Here is a 23,389-nt window from a genome sequence, read left to right as displayed (position 1 = left end):
GTTCACCTGAATCTTCAGAAGGACGACCAACTGACAAGTTGTGTACACAGTGCAGTGGCTGACAGTGCAGTGGGAGACGTGATATCTTGAAGGGAACTGCGATCACATTCACACTCGCATGTCCTGATAAATAAACGGTGACTCATTTCACAAGGTAACATTATCTCATACAAAGATACTACTACGAGAATTCCTGACCCACAAATCATCTACTCTGAGGTAGTTAGGTGTTTATAAGAACTAGCATCATAAGTTGTTTCAGAAATACCAGACAGGTTGTTTCAGAAATGCAGTATCAGAGTCCAGCTTCAGAAGACTATCAGAGCATACTGATCGAAATGTAGAGTTGAAACCAACGGTTTTTATTCAGAATCACCCCCCCCCCCCCCCACAAATTCATTTAGGGATAGTCATAACATGGCGTTACCGCATGGCGCCAACATTTCCATATCATATTCCCACAATGCAAAGTTTCAAATCCAACTCAGAAATAGCCTATCTCACACACGGAGTGCACCACAGAAAAAGAAAAAACAGAGCATCGTCCTGATTAAAAGTTTGTAGGCCCTCAAAATATCATACAGATAACATATTTGAGAGCCAAATTAAAGGGGTACAGTGTACAAATCATGCCAAATTGTTTACCTGGGGGTTATTGACTTCAAACTTTTTGGCTGACACATGCCCAATGTTGTCCATTCCCTTTAATTTCAAGTAGACCTATTTATAAACTTTTTTCAATGAAGGATATTTCGTGATACAACCACCCCATAAAATAATTGACCATCAACAGACCGCAGAGACACAGTGATTACAGTTCTAAGTCCATGACGACCAATTCACATTAATCATGAACACAAAGCGCACGCTTGGATTTCCACTATACAAAGGTCGTTCTGAATTGAAGGAAACAATTGCTGAAAAAAAAAAAATCATTTACAAAAGTTCATGTTAGCCAAAATAATTTGGACTTTCAATAAGAAACAATTTGTGAACTGCTATGGGTATGTTGTTTCATACTGTGTTTTTATTTTATTTGTTTATTTTTTAGTTTTAACTTATTGCTATTTTATTGTTTAAACCCCATCCTCTTTTGGTTCTGGAAATGGTAGTTGGTTTTTCTTTGGATGGGAACTAAATATACTTATAAATTTGAAATTAATATATAACTTTATAATAATCATTACCCTCATTTATGAATTTTAAAACAATATACAACTATGATAATATCCTCATTAATATCAAAAAAGAAGGGAAAAAACTTAATTTTTAATTGTAATGAAAATGTTAGCTTCATCTTTGATATGATTTAAACTTGATTTATAATAAAAGCTAAATTTAGGTGTTTGTGTTCGGCCAAAGTTTGGAGAAACATACCCTGAAGCCTACCACAGTGGTGTGACAACCTAGAACCAATTGTCCCATGGGTCATTCCTCAACCCCCTACCCCTTAGACTGTTCATTCAATAAGTGGGACACAACTTTGATGACCAATTGATCCTAAACTTGCGTATTAGTTGGTTAGTATGCATTTGTTGGTATACACCAGGGGACTTAGTCCTAACTTAGGACTAGTCCTAGGAGATATAAAAAACTTATGGCTAGTCTTAATTTAGGACGACCTTTCTCGAGATAAGACTAGTCTTAACCCTTTGTGAAATCCACCCCTGGTCTTTGACAAATTACCAACAATATACCCTGCCTTAAAAAATAGCTGCTGAAGAGTCTCCTTTATGTAAAAAAAAAAAAAAACTCAGAATCAAAAAATAACTGTCATTTTAACACCATTGTCAAATTTCCTGTGGTTAATCAAAATAAAACATAAACAGGAAAAAAAACCCATAAATGTCATTGAGAAACAGAAAATTTGAAAGAGTAAAGGCCGAGTCACACTGCATCGATAACAAAAACAATAACGATCACGACGCAAAGAGAACGCATTCAATTGGTTGAATTGCTCCACACAGAATACGCACATGCTCATTCAACCAATAGAATATGATCTCTTTGCATGGTGATTGTTATCGTTTTCGATATAGCTGCAGTTTGACTCTGGCTTTAAACTTAAAACAATTCCATGACTGGCTCATGTATGCACAGCCCCTACTTAGCTTTTAGCCTTATCATAATGTCCAGAGGGTACCTGTCGTAATCTTCCAAGCCAATGCGGAAAATCTGAGCGTGCTGGTAGGCAACATCACCGGTTCCCCCCGTGAGATCGGCACTCAGGTTAATGTTGTCCTCGCCGGAAATCGGAGCGGTAATTGTTGTGAATTGGATTTCTGAGAGAGGGAGAGAGAAAAAGAAAAAAAGGACAATCAGAAATGAAAAAAACAAACTCAGAACCATCAGTCTTCACAAGAGGGGAAAAACAATGAATAAATTGTTAGGTTTTCATAGTGGAAAAGAACGGATAGGAAGTTTTGAGGCGATCTCTTAAGTGCTAGGTAAACATTTGCTTTTTCTGATCATTAGAAAATCAAGAGGGAATTTGATGCATTTAAAACTGTCTGCACCCTTAAGGAGTTCTTCAATTTGAAGGTGGTCCGGCTATATTTTTACATTTTAATATTTTGTATGTTGCTGTACAATTGGAATTTGAAATTCATGTATTTGTTAAACTTGATGATTAAAACAATTCAATTCAATTCAATTCAATGGTCCATTAGGTTTGTGAATGAATGAATCAATGAATGGGAGTTACTTATTCATGTTGTTGTCATTGCCTTATAAGTAGTACATTTTTATAAGGGGGTACATTTTCAATGTGCATGCAAAAAATGACGCTAATACAGAACAGTTAACACTCCTTAGGTATGGCTTCTGACTGGCACCCCCGAACAAAGATATTGACAAAATAGGGACAACGCCAATATAGGGCTAGATAGCTCAGTTGGTAGAGCGCCGGCACGTTAATCCGGAGGTCGTTGGTTCGAATCCCACTCTAGTCAATTCTTTGTTCAACCCCAAAAATCATTTCAAAGTTTACCCAGTCAGTTTCCCTTGTGGTTTATATTGGTATTAACTTTCCCTCAATAAATGATTGAAGTGTAGCGTAGCAACTCTGTCCCTCCCCGATACTCCTCTGTCCCTGTTAAAACTATTTGTGACTTAAACAATCTTCTGCATTAAAAAGCCTATTTGACTCGAAACTTGACACCAGTACCAAATACCGAGGGAGGTGTCTGAGGTAGTGCCATGTAAGAGGAAGTTTTCCAAAGACACTTTAGTTTTTTTCCCCATTCCTCAATAAGAGGGAAGAAAAAAACCAGAAATTTTTGTACAAAACATCACAGATAATACACAACTTGTATTATTATATAATCCTTGTTTACCTTGCAAACGTGCCCATTGTATTTTATAAAAAAATAAAAGCTGAGTTATGGATGCCTTAAACTTGAGGATGTGTAAAGGATCCATGTACTTTTTTCAAACACAAAACACAATGTCCACAGATTTACACTGAACTTGCACAGTTCCAAGATAATGATAGTAGAAAGCTTTCCTTCAAATATTACTTACTGAGGTGCTGTAGTTTTTGAGAATTGAGTAAAAACATGTCACAAAAATAACTATCGTCTCAGTTTTTAGCATGGAACTACCTATAAACCAGTTATGGTATGTTATGGTATAATATCATAACTGGTTAAAAGATTTTTTCCTTGCTAAAACAATTGTTGTCTCACTGAAACAAAATTATTTTGCGACTTGTTTAAGTAATTTCTCAAAACCTACAGCACTTCAGTAAGTAATATTTGAAAGGAAGCTTTCTACAGTGTCATCTTCAAATTCAATCGTTATCTTCAACAAGTTTAGAGTATATCTGTGGACATTTTGAAAAAGTACACTGAATCCTTTAAATGATAAAAGGGCGACTGGCTGTATTCTAACACCACTAAGTTCCAGCAACCCTACATGTATGTTCCGAAATCCCCCCTCATGATTCACACGCAAGAGTTAGGGTTAGGATTAGAATAAGGAACAGGAAAATACACTAAAAGGTATCGAAACATATAGGGGTGTCGAAACAAAGGTGTGTAACCGATTAAATACCCAATGACATTTATACCTTTACGGGATAAGTATTTGGTTTCTCCATTATGTAACACTTTCTCTTGCTAAAAGGTTAGAGTAAACTTCCTAACTCATACTTTCCATATGTAAGCTTGGGTGAAGTTTCTAATCTTCCTCTTGCTCTAAGTTGCACACACAACCTCAAGATCTTATCACACAGAGCAATTTTTACTGCCAAGTCGGAGGCAATAAACTGCTCTGAGGTGCGTACCCAGCTTGCTGGTGTGTGGGAGCAAAGCCAATTTATGGTCCCCATTATAAGGTTCAGATTAGATGAGTTTGAGTTACACTTGTGCTGATAAACCAAATTTTTTTTTGCAAAAAGCCGTACTGTTGAAAATATCATTTTCACCGCCAGAGGGAATTCTGATGGTTTTGAGACAGATACGTGTACATAAACCAAACTCAGCCGATTAACCTTAAAATTAACTTTGTGAAAGTTCAAATTGTGCAGTCCACAGCAAAGTTTTAGAAATCAACTTTGAACTTGTGTATGCCCTGACTGCAGCCATTGCTTCTAGACTTTTCATTTGCAGTTTCTAAAAACAATAGTACCTTAAAAGTAAAACTGAATGACATCACTTGTTTTTTTAACCAGCGTACTGTGAGGGTCTAAGACATTCAAAATCACTCTGGTCAATTCAATGGGCAATATTTTACACCGGACCACTTTTTTTGTTCAATTAAGGAAGTATAATACCTCACTGTGTAATATCTTAAGGAAGAAAAGTTTTTTTAATGTGGACTTTGAGTCTGATGAAAATGAGTAATAAGATATGCAAAATACAAATGAGTTTAAATCTTCTCTTAAAGGAACATTACAGAATTGTATTTTGTGAACAAAACAGTTGCTGGCAGTGTAAACACTTTATGTAATCCACCATATACATAAACTGACAAACCTGTAGAAGTTTGAGATCGATCGGCCATCTAGGTCACAGGAGAATAGTGAAAAATCAATTACACAAATTTTGCATTGCATCGATGCCAAAATAAAAATGAATAAAGCGCTCACTGAGCGATAAACTCCAATTGCGAAGTTAGATTATTTATTTCTCATGAAATATGACATTTCAGACAGAAATATTTAAAGGGATGCTTTCTACTATCATCATCATTAGACCGTGTAAACTTTACAAAAATCTGTGATCTTCACAATTTTTGTTTCTTACCAATTCTGTAACATTCCTTTAAACCTATTGAAGCACTAAATGAATTTCTACCCTACTCACCTTCATTGACTGGCAGCTCCTTTGGAGGTCTACCATCGGCAAACACCTTCCAGACGACTTTCCCATTTTGGTAAGTTTTGGCGGCAACAGCGATAGTGATACTCTCTACAACAAGTCCCGACTCCTTGAGGTCAAAACGCCAGGCAATGTGCCCAGGTGTATCCCCACTGTCTCGAGCAACATAAACCTGAGAAAGAATAAGAGCGAATTCAAGTTGAACTCGTGGTCCTTAAATCTTACAGCTACATGTGTGGTAAGATCAAGCAAAACATTTGTTGACTCAGATCATTTGCAATTTTCATTATTCATTTGAAAAATGGCATAATCTATGCTTCTCGCTGATAAAACCTCAAAAGTTGTGTAAGTAGAAACACCAAGAGATGTGAGAGAATGAAACAAAGATAAAGGGGTTTACAGTTGAATTGTTACATTTTAAATTTTCTTTCACTGCTAATTTTAAACTCTGTATGCACTCACTTTCGTGTGAAGTGTAAATCAGGCTTTAATCAACCACAGCATGGAGCTATCCATGATCACAGTTATGGCAATCTTTAGCACCACAAATTGATAACATCATTGATAATGTAGCACCATCACACAGCTGCACAATCTCTCTTGAACAATATCTTGTTTATGCTACAATTAATTGCTTACGGATGCTATGTCCGTTGAATCAATTTTTGCATCATCACCTTTTTTACACCCACTCATAGTCTCATAAATATTAGAGGCTGTAAAATGCATCAGAGCATGACCCTTGATTCACCATCACATTACACTTGAAACTGAGTCACCTGTAGCCGTTGTATTTCTTCCTCATTTCCTCCAAGCGACAGTCCGAAATGAATAAGTGGGCGAAATTTTGGCATGAAAACTAAATTTTTAAATTGGAAAGCTATTAGTTGTCCCTAGGCTATGAAACATGTATAGGGCTAGGGGAAGTTCAATATCGTTTCATATTGATTAATATATCAATTTCTTCTTCGTCACCTTGCAATCACTGAATTCTGGTAAGTCGCATCTGGTCATCACACCCACCACCCTTGCACAGGCTGCCATTGCAAAGGTCAAACGATGGAAACGTGACCATGCATACACGCCCAGTCCTGGGCCCAATTTCATAGCGCTGCTTAACAGTAAGCAAATTTTCGCTTACTGTAGCAGAAAAATTTGCTTAAGCCTTAGCGTATTTCACAGGTTAGCAGAAAAATTGGGCGGCCAAATTGTGTGTTTACCATGGATTTGCATTGTGACGTCATTTATTTTCATGCGATAAGCACCAGAAGGCTAGCATGCTTACGGTTAGCAGCGCTATGAAATAGAAATTGCACAGTAAGCATAAAATCGGCTGCTAAGCAGTGCTATGAAATTGGGCCCTGATACTTCATCATGGCAACTGAGGCGATTGCCTCCATGATCCCGTTATCATCTAGATGGTTCCTTTGGAATGCTACATTAAAAAACTTACAATTTCCTCACAGGGTGCCTTTTACCAAGGAGAAAATGCCTTGGTGCCCTTGCCCTTTCAAAGACGAGGCATACAGGCCTGCACGCCATATAAACTACCGACCAATGGGAGATCTTCAGTTGACCTCAGAAAGAGTTCTGTTTGAACTTCTAACATCATAGGCAAAGCATATATTGATAATTGTATTGCTATATCAATTACCCCAGCATCAATCGCCCAAGGTTACATTACTAAAAATCCTACTCCTTCTTGTTGTACAAATAGCATATTTTAATAACTTTATTGCTGCCTTTGCAGCAGCATCACCCATCCATCCAAACTCACTTTAATCCAGTTCTCTTGGTAGTAGTAAAAATATTGATAACTTTATCGCTGAAATTATTACACCAGCATCAACCACCCAAACCTAAGTTAATCAAATCCTACTCCTTCTTGTTGTTGTACAATTAGCATACTTTAATAACTTTATTGCTGCCTTTGCAGCAGCATCACCCATCCATCCAAACTCACCTTAATCCAGTTCTCTTGGTTGTAGTACAAATATTGATAACTTTATTGCTGTATTAGTTAAACCACCATCAACTGCCCAAACATACATTACTCAAATCCTCCCATTCTTTGTGGCTCAAAATCAAAAATCATAATAAACATTGATAACTTTATTACCATACTTGCACCATCACCCGCCCAAACTAACGTTACTGTATAATAATCCTCCTCTTCTATAGTACAAAAACGCAAACATTGAAAGTGTTGTATCAATTGCTCCAGCAGTGCCACCCGCCCGCAATCACCTAACATTCAAACCCCGTATAGCATATCGACAACTTTTATTTTTAGTAAAATAATCAGTTGCCCACACTCACCATATTCCAGTCGTACTCCTCTTTGCGATAGATATTTTGGCTTTGATAAACACAAGTCCGATAATCCTTTGTCTGCTGGCTGTCACTGGATATGCGGATGTACTTATCGGAGGCGGGACAGTACTTGAGATGCAAACACTTCTGGGACGTCTCCCCTGGAGTCAACTTGAAGACATAACCCTAGTGTTAAGAGACAACGAGAGAGAGAGAGAGAGTAACACGATAAAGGTGCGACACTACATCAGTCATGATTTCCTTATGCATTGATGTCATCAAGCCACCATCTTGGAGGTAAATCGATTACGTAACAATCACAATGCACAGGTTTGTACGCGCGGCACCTGGATAGGCAACCTTCTTTAAGCCCAATGTGAGGGTGCCCTACTCAAATGACATATAGTGCATAACTGTCTATAGAACAAAGTGCCCTTTGTTTCAGAGTCATGGCCTTTCTTTTGCAACGTCACAGCCAAAGTTTTTGCCAACCGAGATTTGCAAACTATGGAAAGCCATAAATGCAAAACAAAAATGGATGGCCAGAGTTTGTAACCATGTCATACAACTATTCAAAAATAGTTTGGAATTTGTTGGATACAAAGCAAACAAGCATAGGAGATATTTTAAATTTGGTTAACATAATGTTTTGCCAACATTCAGTTGTCCGTGCCAACCAGCATGGCATTATTTATCAACACTGGAAATTTTCAAAAAAGGAGACTTAAGACAATCAGTGATATAACTCTGTTTGTGTCCATACCAGCAGTAATGTTAAAACTAAAAGAGGTTTGATACAAGGTGAAAAAGTTCAACAGAATTTATTACACAAACCAACATTCAATTATTTTTATATTTTTTAATTCTTTTTATAAGATCTTGAGAATGGCCTCGATCTCAGATGGACAGTGTTGGTCTCGGTCTCGTCGGTCTAAACTACATCACTCTTTTAAGAAAACCCTGACGATTTTATCTCCCACACAAAACCCTGGGAAAAAAAACCAGAAACTGTTGTGGTGTGTTTTTTTGGCAGCTTAACCAACAATGGGTATTTTAGTGTGTAGGCTTGGAATAGAAATGCCCTTCCAAAACCTTTAAACATGAAGAACGTACACAAACCATGTTTGCATCTGTCCTTTAGCAACCAAATATTGATGCATCACTCACATCAATGTTTGAAAGGAGAATTATTCATTACTATTTCAACCACTTTCAAAGTCATACCTCGTTATTTACTTATCGCAGCAACTATCGTTGTACAAACATCATTGATATTTGTATAAACAAAAACCGGATCCAATTTAAGGATAACTGAAGTGCACGGTAAGATCTGTTGGGACTATTTTAAAAGATAATGTGACATCTTGGCGGAGACAAGTCCAATTGGATCCACCCCTATGGCGTGTAATGGCCTAGCGTGTCATGGCCTAGCGGTTCAGAGCACGGGATTCAAACTCTGGTATTTCACTGGACACTATTGGTAATTGTCAAAGACCGAGTCTTCTCCATTGGTGTACATCTATCTCAACATATGCATAAAATAACAAACCGGTGAAAATTTCAGCTCAATCAGTCAACGAAGTTGCGAAATAATAAAGAAAGAAAAAACACCCTTGTCCTACAAATCAAATTCGTGGAAAATTACTTCTTTCTCGAAAACTACATCACTTCAGAGGGAGCCGTTTCACACAATGTTTTATACTACCAACAGCTCCCCATTACTCGTCACCAAGTTAGGTTTTATGCTAATAATTATTTTTTAGTAACTACCAATAGTGTCCAGGGCCCAATTTCATAGAGCTGCTTAAGCACAAAATTTTGCTTAAGCAAACAAATCCTTGCTTAGTAAAATCAGATTACCAGCTAAGACTCCACTAAATTGTTATGCTAAGTAAACAACAGTTAAATACCAGCCACAATCAATGTATGTGGCATGAAATTTTTGCCAGTAACATGTGTAAAATAAGTGAACTATTTTCGTGCTTAAGCAAATTTTGTGCTTAAGCAGCTCTATGAAATTGGCCCCAGTGCCTTTATAGATGTTCCCTTTAAGTAACAGCCCCAGCTTGCTAGGATCTGAACACTATGGACAGGCGTTAAATTTTAGAAGGACATTTAGAAGGACACTGTGTACTGGACAGGTGTTAGAAGGACATTGGTACTGACTACTAACACCTTCAACTAACAAATGTTTCACTCGCAAGAGAGAAACATGTCATCTCTGAACGCCTCTAGCCACAATCAGGCCCACACAATTTTTTCCCATTTATTTATACATTTTTTATGAATATTATTATTAAATTATTTTATTTTATTTTTTTACGAGGAGGGGCATACTAGGGCAAAAGAAATTCAAAGGCGGTGAGGGCTTGCTATTGAATTTCAGATATAAATTAAACAAAAACATGAAAGGCTATGCTGATATAAAAATGGTCAGGGTAATTGTTGTGTATTATAAAAACAAGTAAATAAAGAACCAATTTATCTCTACTCTAAACTCAGTTTTGGTGTGGCTGTATCTGAGGTGTTCGAGTTAAAAAAAATATTGACAACAATCCGAAGCGTTTATGTCCACGCAATAAGAATAAACCGTAATTTGAATAATTAATCTGGGAACCGACAGTAACAATCCTCATAGCTTACTTTACTTTACTTTATAGCAAAATGATGCTCAAAATGCTCTAATACTTTGTTCTAAGTTTTTATTTTCCATCAATTTAAAGAGTGATTACCAAAAGAACACCTTCCCTTTAAAGACCTCGGTTCCAACAGGTAGACATGCTCACATGCTTACAGGGATTTTCTTATTGCAAGGTACCCCCATATGTAGCCGACTGATGCACACTATTTCGCAATATGACACCACTGCTAAAAAGGTTATAAGAACATTTTAGAGCCTGTAATTTTCATCTAGCTTTTAAGAGCCTTGAAGGTGACTGTTCAAGGTTAAACCTAAGTTCTGGTTTAGCCAGCCCCCCCCCCCCTTGTCATCTACACTCTTGGGTAGGGTTAAAGTTAGGGATAGGGTTAAGGATGGGGTCAAGGTAAGGGTTAGGGTTTTGATACAAAGAATACATTGGGGGTGTCAGAACATAGGTGTGTTAGAACTTGGTGTGACTTGTTCATGAAGGACCATGTATGTTCAGATTCAAACCCCCCCCCCCCCTTGTGATTTACACACTGTACATGTACTAGGGTTTGCTTAGGGTTAGACATAGGGTCAGGGGTCGGGTTCTGGTTTTGATACAAGAAAATACATTAGCAGTGTCAGAGCGAGCATAGGGGTGTTAAAACATGGTCTAACTGTGTCATCTATGGTTTCATCAAGCAAAGGCTGAAGCAAGCATTAAAGGACACCCTCTACAGTTTGTGTTTGGAGGGCGTAATAACATTGCACTACCTCTGTGACATTTCTCAGCTCAAACCCAGACACTGCAGATTCGCCCCTGTAGCTTCCTCGCTCTACAGTCTGATCATTCTGACGAAAACTGCGACTTTTCTTTACCGCTCCTGGTTGCTTGGTGGGCACTGCAATTGGACCAGTGTGCTGGTTCCCAGTAAATCGCCTCCTTTTTCCATAGAAAAGCTTAGATTTGGGCATTTTGTTGTTGTTGTTAAGAATTTGCTAAAATCCTGAGGACTTGGGTGAATTCCACTCAATTTCTACTGCAACAAAAGGCTACACACAGTGTCACCATAGAAAAAAGCACTATAACATTGGCACGCTAGCACTACTGCATGGGGTACACACACCATGGCTTCAGGCACATACACACCACATCAAACATAATATAACAGCAATGTGTGCATGACTGCATTGTTGTCATATACAGGAACCCACTGCACTGGGGTGGAGAGCGAGTTTCTTTGTTTACTGAACTTTGACATGAGGGCCAATGTTCGGAGCTCCGTAGGAAGTGAGAACCCCCTCTATTGACTCCAGTTATCATGAATAAATGGGCTTCGACCCACTAGCAATGAATGAGTTCAGGTAAAACTTTGTTTTCTTTCTGATTTTCATAAATCTTTTTCAGACTTTTTTCTCTAAATGAATTTTGACAGATTATACTATTTTAAAATGCAAAACATATACACACTTTCACAATAAGCCAGTGACTCACAAAATACACACATGCAAAATTGTTTGTAAAAACCAAAATGAATATTGCTTTAATCCCCGATGTAAATTTAACATCTTTAAATCGTTTGCAGTACCCGCTGCTAAAACATAGGATTCGAACTGCCTCTAGCTACCGGGCAATCTCGATGGTCTAGGTGGTATGACACTGCTCTAAAATTGCAACGGTCATGGGTTCGAATCACACCCAAGTAATATGCCTGTGATTTGTTTTTCACAGAACTCGGGGAAGTACTTAGTATACAGTGCTAACACACATCGGTGTATGTGGGTAAAAACCATAAATGATAATGCTTTATCCCCGATGCAAGTTTAACATCTCTAGATCGTTTGCAGTACCCGCTGCTTTAACATAGGATTTGAACTGCATCTAGCCACCGGGCAATCTCGATGGTCTAGTTGGTTTGACACTGCTCTAAAATTGCAACACCACCTCTCAACTTGCCCCGTGGGCTACTAAAAACTGTGCAACCCACTTATTAAAAATGCTCATATTTCTTTCATTCAGATTAATTTTTTAAATGTATTAATTTATTTGTTAGTGTTTGAGTGTAACTTTGTTTGCCCATTATACTGGTTGTGATAAGCCACTTCGGAATTGCAGCTGCGCAATTTGTCTGTCTCCCGTGACCATTTGACAATACCCGATTGTCAAATGGTCACGGCAGATAGACAGCAGTAACAGACATGCCAAGCTGCAATTCCGAATAGGCTTATTGCTACCATTGTGCCCTAATGAATCAGAAATATTCATTTATGACAATACATGTTTAAAATCAGAATCCGTGTTTAAAATCAGGGCTACTAAAATTTCCCTGGGGGCAAGTTAAACCACAGTGAAACCAAGAGATTATTAGCTCGGTTGGCTACTTAAAAAAAAACTAAGACCAAGGTTGATGTAGAGCATCATGATGATGAGTTCTTAATTGCTCTCCCCTTGGCTCTGTCCGAGCCTGTGATGAGATTCTTTCAGTTAATTAGACACCTAGTGAGCATTTATGACACCACTGATGGGGTCATGAAGGGTGGTTGTACAAGAGTAAACCCAGTCATCTAATCACACTGGCCTAGGCCGGATGCCTCGGTCTGGAAAGGGAAAGGGCACCAAGGCGGTTCTGTTCTGTGAAGGGCTTCGACTATGTGGAGATTGTAAAGCTCTATTGGAACATTTAGAGGGGCAGCAAGACAAAGACCAGGGGCATGGAGGCAATTGCCTATATGTCGCCTCCATGAGGCATTGTGCCTGCTGACTGCCCAATGTAACTTGTGACATCACATCTTTACAAAGATGGCCGAAATGGTTTAAAGTCACTGGACACAATTGGTAATTGTCAAAGACAAGTATTCTCACTTGGTGTATCCCCACATATGCATAAAATAACAAACCTGTGAAAATTTAAACTCATTTGGTCGTCAAAGTTGCGAGAGAACAATGGAACAAAAATGAACCCTTGGTACAAGTTGTGTGCTTGTTTTCAGATGCTTGAATTACTGGACCTCAGCTGAGGTCTCAAATTCAATTCTATATTTTAGTGAGAAATTACTTCTTTCTCAAAAAACTATGCTACTTCAGATGGAGCCGTTTCTCACAATGTTTTATACTATCAACAGCTCTCCATTGCTTGTTACCAAGTTACTTTTTAGGCTAACAATTCTTTGCAGTAATTACCAATAGTGTCCAGTGCCTTTAAGGAATTAAAAAAATGGCTCAGTGACCAAAGAATTATTGAACATTTTAAAAGTTTGGGTTTTGGGTCCAAAATAAAGTTTTTAAATCTGCCATGCTGGCATGGTCAAATTTTCAGATTTGGGGTGAAAACAATTGCGGTGAATTTTGGTTTCAAATGGTGTGTGATGGACGACTACTGAAGACATTTTATCAGTGCAGACAGGGTAAATAAGCAAAGGTTTGAGATTCATTGAGAATTGTTTGACAGTTTAGGCTTTTGGTCCCAAAACAAAAGAAATATACCATGCCAGCATGGTAAAATTTTAAGATTTGGGTCAAAAACATTCTGGTGATTTTATGGTTTTAAATGGTGTAGGACATACTACTGAAGACATTTTAGCAGTGCAGACACAGAATATAACAATAAGCAAAAGTTTGAGATTTATTGATAATTTTGAAAGTTTAGGTTTTGGGTCCAAAATAAAATAAATCTGCCATGGCGGCATGGTCAAATTTTCAGAATTGGGGTCAAAACAAATTCAGTGAGATGATGGGCACAAATGGTGTGGGACGGACTACCGAAGACACTATCGATGCAGACAGGGTAAATAAGTTTGAGATTTATTGAGAATTTTGAAAAGATGGGTTTTGGTAAGCATATTGGGTTGTGCTAAGCTATCTTTTGTGATTAAGCAGCTCTGTGAAATTGGGCCCTGCCTACATGTATCAGAACAAAAACAAGCTAAGCACAAAAAACCTTTGCTAAGCAAAAAAAGGTTACCAGCCAGAACACCATACAGTTACCCTTGATGCAACTGGTACCACGACCATTTCTTGCTTAGCCAAGAAATTTGCTGTGCAAAATTTTCTGCTTAACAGCTTGTATGAAACTGGGCAAAGGACACTAGCCATATCAGAAAGCCTGGGACACGGGGTGACTGTAAGAAAGATGTTTAGAAAATGCCAAAACATTGTTGTCTTACCTCAGATGCTGTTGCAGCCACGCCTTCCTCATTCGTCGGCAGTGTATCACCCCTTGTATCACTCCTTGTCTCTCCCCTGGCTAATCTCCACGCTATGGAGCCAGAGAGTCTACCCTGCTCCTCACCATTCCTGATGACTTTGGGCGAGAGGAACTCGGCTAGCTCTACGGCGGAGCGCTGTTCTAGAACAGCCCTACGAGATTCCGACAGGGTTCTTTGCCTCTGTTGGAGGAGGAAAACAGTTTGTAATTCTAGACCATCAGGAGTGCTATGAGTGATATTTGGCTGGCAGAAGATATGCGGGTGTTATTTGGCGACCCAGACCAGAAGCATATTTTGAGCTTCGGTACTAGGTTAAAAAGGTTTCCAAGGTCATATTGAGTTCTATGATGCACTTATTACCAATAAATAAAGTCCACATGAAAGTGGGGGAAAAGAGATAGAAGGTACTGGAAATTATGCTCATAACATCAATTTTGACGCAGGATTATTTTGTAAATCCCGATTCAAGGCGTTGTCAAGATTGAACAGGCTGCCACTTTGTTTATTATTCAATTCAGCTTGATGGGGGGAGTCAAGTCCGAGATTCCAGCATACCATGGGAGGGGGGGGGGGCACCCCCTGACAAAGTCAACTCCTGACAAAGTTACCCCCTGACAAAGTCACCCCCTGACAAAGTCACCCCCTGACAAAGTCACCCCCTGACAAAGTCACCCCCTTACAAAGTTACCCCCTTACAAAGTTACCCCCTGACAAAGTCACCCCCTTACAAAGTCACCCCCTTACAAAGTTACCCCCTGATTAAGTTACCCCCTTATTAAGTCACCCCCTTACAATGTCACCCAATTAGAGAGTCGCCCCTGACAAAGTCACCCCTTACAAAGTTCTCCCCTCACAAAGTCACCCCCTTACAAAGTCACCCCTTAAAAAGTAACCCCTTACAAAGTCACCCCTCCCCCCACAATGTCCCCCCCCCCTGACACAGTGGCCCCTTTACAAAGTCACCCTTTTACAAAGTCACCCCCTTACAAAGTCACCCCCTCACAAAGTCACCCCCTTACAAAGTCACCCCCTTACAAAGTCACCCCTGACAAAGTCACCCCCTGACAAAGTCACCCCCTTGCAAAGTCACCCCCTTACAAAGTCACCCCCTTATAAATTCACCCCCTGACAAAGTTGCCCACTACAAAGTCACCCCCCTACAAAGTCACCCCCTTACAGAGTTGCCCCCTGACAAAGTTTCCCCCTACAAGGTCACCCCCTTACAGAGTTGCATTACCCACCACCAAGCCAAGCCGGGCAACTCAGAGAAAAAATACCAGTAAAAATTACCAGTGGGATGGTACATGTGTAAGTGTGAATAAATGGTCTGTACCTCTTTGTTCATAGTGGTTATGATGTCCATCAGCCATTCCTCTCGGCACTCTTTCCTTCTTCCCAGGAGGTCTTTTGCATTAGCTGTATATCTCCAGCTCACATCAACAACCTGGACACAGAAATGGGACAGAGGTTGTCAAAAGTTAAGGCCATGTCACTCAGGGCAATTTTAAAATGCAACTTGGAGGATACCATCAGGGCCCAATTTCATGGCTCTGCTTACCGTCAGCAAAGAATCAGCGCTTACGGAAGCAGGATATTTCCGCATTTATGCCAAGAACAACTCACAGGTCAGCAGGGAATTTTTGCTTGTACTGGTGCGTATTCCATAGTACTAGGCATTCTTTGCTCTACACAGCTAGCACAGAAATTTGGCACTTGCACAGTAAGCGGAGAATGGTGATTGAAGCAGAGCCATACAACTTTGCCCTGTACTGCGTGCACAAGGAGTACTTCAGCAGCCCAAGAGTTATTCTTCCAGCTGTAACTCACTCTCTTTAAGAAAAAAGTGAGAAACTGAAATGTGAATGAATTTCTTTCTTTGCGATTGCTTGGGACTGGTTGCCTGTAAGTACATTTGTCAATAATTCAAATCCGCGATGGCCCTATAGCCAAAGACAATAGTGAGAAAACTGAAATGTGAATGAACTTCTTTCTTGGGCATTGTTTGCGACTGGTTGCCTGTTAGTGATTCTACTCAATTCAAATCTGCGATGGCCCTACAGCCGAAAGTCTACATTCATACTTCCTGTGAATGCAAATGCGATGCAAATGCGACGTCACAACTCAGTTTTCGCAGTGATGTTTGCAAGAGAGTTGAGCACAACTCAACTGCTGCGAATTATTCATTGCAAACATGTGACGGCAACATTTGAATCACATCCGCATTCGCAGGAAGTATGATTCGGTTTAGACTGCATGCCAAATCCTCCCCTATCTGTTGCACTACTAGACTTCTGTGCAAAATAATGTGCAAGGATGTTGTACCTCTTCATTGGAGAAAGCAATCAGGTAGGACAACTTCTTGGACCAGCCACGTTCGTACAGTAGAGGCTTATCACAGACGTTCTCACACGGATCACAATGAAGCCATCTCTGCTGGGATTGAGAATATACCTCTGTCCAGACGTGATCTGAGATATGAGTCAATACAAAGTACAGCAGTTGTAATTATCAACAATAACAAACAAATAAACGATTGATTTCAATCGATTGAGTTTGAGTTGCTTGTGTCCTGTAAGGCACTGGACAATATTGGTAATTATTCAAAATAATTGTTAGCATAAAACCTTAATGGTAACGAATAATGGAGAGCTTTTAAAATGTGATTTTGAGACCTCAGAATTACATTTTGAGGTCTCGAAATCAAGCATCTGAAAGCATACAACTTGTGCACTTTTTCTTTCATTATTCTCTCGCAACTTCGACGACCAATTAAGCTAAAGTTTTGTTGTTTTATGCATCTGTTGAAAAAACCAAGTGAGAAGACTGGTCTTTTACAATTACCAACAGTGTCCAGTGTCTTCAAAAGCAAGAAACTTATAGAGCATTAGCATTAGGCCTACTGCTTCTCACTTCAGATGGGACATAAAGCTGTGAGGCTCGTTTGTGTAATGCATGTTGTGTAATGCATGTAAAATAACCGAGTACTAGACGACTTCTTCTAGTCATTGTGAAATCATGATTTAAACCCAAAACCAATGATTGCAGATCCTGCAGTCTAACCATTTGACCACTTGTCTTTGTTCAACCCCAACATTATTATTACCACGTACCTGTCCAGTCAACAATGTGCCTAGCCTCAAATCCAGCTGCTCGACAGCACAGTGTGAAACAATTGGCCCATTCACCGCATCGTCCTTTCCTGGTCTCTAAAAGCTTGCCTGGATGGTTGTACCTATGGCGTGGAAAGTGAATAAAAACAGTTTTTAGAAAAGCATACGACTAAATCTTAATACTTTCCCGAGGACTGTGAAAAAAATCCTTAGGCAATTTACTCGAACCCATGACCTTTTATACGTAAACACTGCTTAAAGACACTGGACACTATTGGTAATTGTCAAAGACCAGTCTTCTCACTTGGTGTATCTCAACATATGCATTAAATAACAAACCTGTGGAAATTTGAGCTCAATCGGTCATCGAAGTTGAAGACAATAATGAAAGAAAAACACCCTTGTCACACAAAGCTGTGTGCTTTCAGATGCTTGATTTCGATACCTAAAATTCTAAATATGAGGTCTCAAAATCAAGTTCGTTGAAAACTATTTCTTTCTCAAAAACTACTCCACTTCAGATGGAGCTGGTTCTCACAATGATTTATACTACCAACCTCTCCCCATTACCTGTACCAAGTAAGGATTTATGCTAATGACTATTTTGAGTAATTACCAGTAGTGTCCAGTGCCTTTAATACACATCAATTTATACTACTGAAGACATTGTATCAGTGCGACTGGGTAAATAAGCAAATGTTTGAGATTTTAAAAAGAATTTTGTGAGTTTGCGTTTTTGGTCAAAAATATAAAAAAATCTGTGATGCCATCATACTCTGTGATTTTAAGCTACCACATGATACAGAAGATACTATTGAAGACATTTTATCAGTGCGGAGTGGGTACATTAGCGAAAGTTGGAGATTTGTACAGGATTTTGTGAGTTTGTGTTTTTGGTCAAAAATCCAAAAATATCTGTGATGCCGGCATGGGTCGATTTTAAAGATTTGGGGTAAAAAGAATTTCGCTGATTTTATGCTTTCAAAAGAAACAGAAGGTACTACTGAAGACATTTTATCAGTGCAGACTGGGTATATTAGCGAAAGTTTGAGATTTGTACAGAATTTTGTGAGTTTGTGTTTTTGGTCAAAATCCAAAAAAAACTGTGATGCCGGCATGGATCGATTTTTCAGATTTGAAGTAAAATAAAATTCATTGATTTTATGCTTCCAAATGATACAGAAGATACTACTGAAGAATTTTTTTCAGTGCGGACTGGGTATATTAGCAAAAGTATGAGATTTGTTAAGAATTTTGTGAGTTTGAGTTTTTGGTCAAAAATCAGAAAAAAATCTGTGATGCCGCCGGCATGGGTCAATTTTTAAGATTTGGGGTAAAAAATAATTGTTGATTTTATGCTTCCAAATAATACAGAAGATACTACTGAAGACATATTATCAGTGCTGACTGGGTATATTAGCGAAAGTTTGAGATTTGTACAGAATTTTGTGAGTTTGTGTTTTTGGTCAAAAATCCAACAAAATCTGTGATGCCGGCATGGGTCGATTTTTCAGATTTGGGGTAAGAAAAAATTTGTTAATTTTATGCTTTCAAAAGATGCAGAAGGTACTACTGAAGACATTTTATCAGTGCAGACTGGGTATATTAGCGAAAGTTTGAGATTTGTACAGAATTTTGTGAGTTTGTGTTTTTGGTCAAAAATCCAAATAAATCTGTGATGCCAGCATGGGTCGATTTTTCAGATTTGGGGTGAGAAAAAATTTGTTGATTTTATGCTTCCAAATGATACAGCAGATACTACTGAAGACATTTTATCAGTGCGGACTGGGTATATTAGCGAAATTTGGAGATTTGTTAAGAATTTTGTGAGTTTGTGTTTTTGGTCAAAAATCCAAAAAAATCTGTGATATGCCGGCATGGGTCGATTTTTCAGATTTGGGGTAAAAAAAATTCTGTGATTTTATGCTTCCAAATGATACAGAAGATACTAATGAAAACATTTTATCAGTGCGAACTATGTATATTAGCGAAAGTTGGAGATTTGTTAAGAATTTTGTGAGTTTGTGTTTTTGGTCAAAAATCCAAAAAACTCTGTGATGCTGGCATGGGTCGATTTTTCAGATTTTGGGTAAAAAAAATTTGTTAATTTTATGCTTTCAAAAGATGCAGAAGGTACTACTGAAAACATTTTATCAGTGCGAACTATGTATATTAGCGAAAGTTTGAGATTTGTTAAGAATTTTGTGAGTTTGTGTTTTTGGTCAAAAATCCCAAAAAATCTGTGATGCTGGCATGGGTCGATTTTTCAGATTTGGGGTAAAAAAAAATTCTGTGATTTTATGCTTCCAAATGATACAGAAGATACTAATGAAAACCTTTTATCAGTGCGAACTATGTATATTAGCGAAAGTTGGAGATTTGTTAAGAATTTTGTGAGTTTGTGTTTTTGGTCAAAAATCCCCAAAAATCTGTGATATGCCGGCATGGGTCGATTTTTCAGATTTGGGGTAAAAAAAAATTCTGTGATTTTATGCTTCCAAATGATACAGAAGATACTAATGAAAACATTTTATCAGTGCGAACTATGTATATTAGCGAAAGTTGGAGATTTGTTAAGAATTTTGTGAGTTTGTGTTTTTGGTCAAAAATCCCCAAAAATCTGTGATGCTGGCATGGGTCGATTTTTTAGATTTGGGGTGAAATTTTTTTTGTTTGATTTTATGCTTCCAAATGATACAGAAGATACTACTGAAGACATTTTATCAGTGCGGACTGGGTATATTAGCGAAAGTTTGAGATTTGTACAGAATTTTGTGAGTTTGTGTTTTTGGTCAAAAATCCAAAAAAATCTGTGATGCCGGCATGGGTCGATTTTTCAGATTTGGGGTAAAAAAAAAATCTGTGATTTTATGCTTTCAAATGATACAGAAGGTACTACTGAAGTCATTTTATCAGTGCTGACTGGGTATATTAGCAAAATTTGGAGATTTGTTAAGAATTTTGTGAGTTTGTGTTTTTGGGTCATAAATCCAAAAAAATCTGTGATGCCGGCATGGGTCGATTTTTCAGATTTGGGGTGAAAATTTTTTGGTTTGATTTTATGCTTCCAAATGATACAGAAGATACTACTGAAGACATTTTATCAGTGCGGACTGGGTATATTAGCGAAAGTTTGAGATTTGTTAAGAATTTTGTGAGTTTGTGTTTTGGGTCAAAAATCCAAAAAACTCTGTGATGCCGGCATGGGTCGATTTTTCAGATTTGGGGTGAAATTTTTTTTGTTTGATTTTATGCTTCCAAATGATACAGAAGATACTACTGAAGACATTTTATCAGTGCGGACTGGGTATATTAGCGAAATTTGGAGATTTGTTAAGAATTTTGTGAGTTTGTGTTTTTGGTCAAAAATCCAAAAAAATCTGTGATGCCGGCATGGGTCGATTTTTCAGATTTGGGGTGTAAAAAAATTCTGTGATTTTATGCTTCCAATTGATACAGAAGATACTACTGAAGACATTTTATCAGTGCGGACTGGGTAAATTAGCAAAAGTTTGAGATTTGTTAAGAATTTTGTGAGTTTGTGTTTTTGGTCAAAAATCCAAAAAAATCTGTGATGCCGGCATGGGTCAATTTTTCAGATTTGGGGTGAAAATTTTTTGGTTTGATTTTATGCTTCCAAATGATACAGAAGATACTACTGAAGACATTTTATCAGTGCGGAGTGGGTATATTAGCGAAAGTTTGAGATTTGTTAAGAATTTTGTGAGTTTGTGTTTTGGGTCAAAAATCCAAAAAAATCTGTGATGCCGGCATGGGTCAATTTTTCAGATTTGGGGTGAAAATAAATTCTGTGATTTTATGCTTCCAAATGATACAGAAGATACTACTGAAGACATTTTATCAGTGCGGACTGGGTATATTAGCCAAAGTTGGAGATTTGTTAAGAATTTTGTGAGTTTGTGTTTTTGGTCAAAAAAACCCAAAAATCTGTGATGCCGGCATGGGTCGATTTTTCAGATTTGGGGTGAAAATTTTTTGGTTTGATTTTATGCTTCCAAATGATACAGAAGATACTACTGAAGACATTTTATCAGTGCGAACTGGGTATATTAGCGAAAGTTTGAGATTTGTTAAGAATTTTGTGAGTTTGTGTTTTTGGTCAAAAATCCAAAAAAATCTGTGATGCCGGCATGGGTCGATTTTTCAGATTTGGGGTGAAAAAAAATTCTGTGATTTTATGCTTCCAATTGATACAGAAGATACTACTGAAGACATTTTATCAGTGCGGACTGGGTAAATTAGCAAAAGTTTGAGATTTGTTAAGAATTTTGTGAGTTTGTGTTTTTGGTCAAAAATCCCAAAAAATCTGTGATGCCGGCATGGGTCGATTTTTCAGATTTGGGGTGAAAAAAAATTCTGTGATTTTATGCTTCCAATTGATACAGAAGATACTACTGAAGACATTTTATCAGTGCGGACTGGGTAAATTAGCAAAAGTTTGAGATTTGTTAAGAATTTTGTGAGTTTGTGTTTTTGGTCAAAAATCCAAAAAAATCTGTGATGCCGGCATGGGTCAATTTTTCAGATTTGGGGTGAAAATTTTTTGGTTTGATTTTATGCTTCCAAATGATACAGAAGATACTACTGAAGACATTTTATCAGTGCGGAGTGGGTATATTAGCGAAAGTTTGAGATTTGTTAAGAATTTTGTGAGTTTGTGTTTTGGGTCAAAAATCCAAAAAAATCTGTGATGCCGGCATGGGTCAATTTTTCAGATTTGGGGTGAAAAAAAACATTCTGTGATTTTATGCTTCCAATTGATACAGAAGATACTACTGAAGACATTTTATCAGTGCGGACTGGGTAAATTAGCAAAAGTTGGAGATTTGTTAAGAATTTTGTGAGTTTGTGTTTTTTGTCAAAAATCCAAAAAAAACTGTGATGCCGGCATGGGTCAATTTTTCAGATTTGGGGTGAAAATTTTTTGGTTTGATTTTATGCTTCCAAATGATACAGAAGATACTACTGAAGACATTTTATCAGTGCGGAGTGGGTATATTAGCGAAAGTTTGAGATTTGTTAAGAATTTTGTGAGTTTGTGTTTTTGGTCAAAAATCCAAAAAATCCTGTGATGCCGGCATGGGTGAAAATTTTTTGGTTTGATTTTATGCTTCCAAATGATACAGAAGATACTACTGAAGACATTTTATCAGTGCGAACTGGGTATATTAGCGAAAGTTTGAGATTGGTACAGAATTTTGTGAGTTTGTGTTTTTGGTCAAAAATCCAAATAAATTTGTGATGCCGACATGGGTCGATTTTTCAGATTTGGGGTGAAAAAAAAATTCTGTGATTTTATGCTTCCAAATGATACAAAAGATATTACTGAAGACATTTCATCAGTGCGGACTGGGTTTATTAGCGAAAGTTGGAGATTTGTTAAGAATTTTGTGAGTTTGTGTTTTGGGTCAAAAATCCAAAAAAATCTGTGATGCCGGCATGGGTCAATTTTTCAGATTTGGGGTAAAAAAAAAAATCTGTGATTTTATGCTTCCAAATGATACAGAAGATACTACTGAGACATTTTATCAGTGCGGACCGGATATATTAGCCAAAGTTGGAGATTTGTTAAGAATTTTGTGAGTTTGTGTTTTTGGTCAAAAATCCAAATAAATTTGTGATGCCGACATGGGTCGATTTTTCAGATTTGGGGTGAAAAAAAAATTCTGTGATTTTATGCTTCCAAATGATACAAAAGATATTACTGAAGACATTTCATCAGTGCGGACTGGGTTTATTAGCGAAAGTTGGAGATTTGTTAAGAATTTTGTGAGTTTGTGTTTTGGGTCAAA

At 37.9% G+C, this 23,389-nt stretch overlaps 1 protein-coding gene across 2 annotated transcripts in view; it reads right to left on the bottom strand.

Annotated features, from left to right (window-relative positions):
- Nucleotides 1-524: 524 nt before the first annotated feature.
- LOC139939981 (peptide-N(4)-(N-acetyl-beta-glucosaminyl)asparagine amidase-like) overlaps nt 525-23,389 on the bottom strand; it is a 34,092-nt gene continuing 11,227 nt past the window's right edge. For both annotated transcript variants that reach the window (XM_071936158.1, XM_071936159.1), the window contains exons 6-12: nt 17,577-17,698; nt 16,789-16,934; nt 15,800-15,910; nt 14,425-14,646; nt 7,641-7,820; nt 5,307-5,493; nt 525-2,282 (exon numbers count right to left, since the gene is read on the bottom strand). In XM_071936158.1, the coding sequence (XP_071792259.1) occupies nt 2,104-2,282; nt 5,307-5,493; nt 7,641-7,820; nt 14,425-14,646; nt 15,800-15,910; nt 16,789-16,934; nt 17,577-17,698 (1,147 nt within the window). In that variant the 3' untranslated portion in view covers nt 525-2,103. The remainder of the gene's footprint in view (nt 2,283-5,306; nt 5,494-7,640; nt 7,821-14,424; nt 14,647-15,799; nt 15,911-16,788; nt 16,935-17,576; nt 17,699-23,389) is intronic.

The sequence above is a fragment of the Asterias amurensis genome, chromosome 7 (assembly GCF_032118995.1).
Source record: "Asterias amurensis chromosome 7, ASM3211899v1".
NCBI classification, from domain to species: domain Eukaryota; kingdom Metazoa; phylum Echinodermata; class Asteroidea; order Forcipulatida; family Asteriidae; genus Asterias; species Asterias amurensis.
The sequence above is the reverse complement of the archived record's forward strand: the minus strand, read 5'-3'. Positions and strand labels throughout refer to the sequence as shown.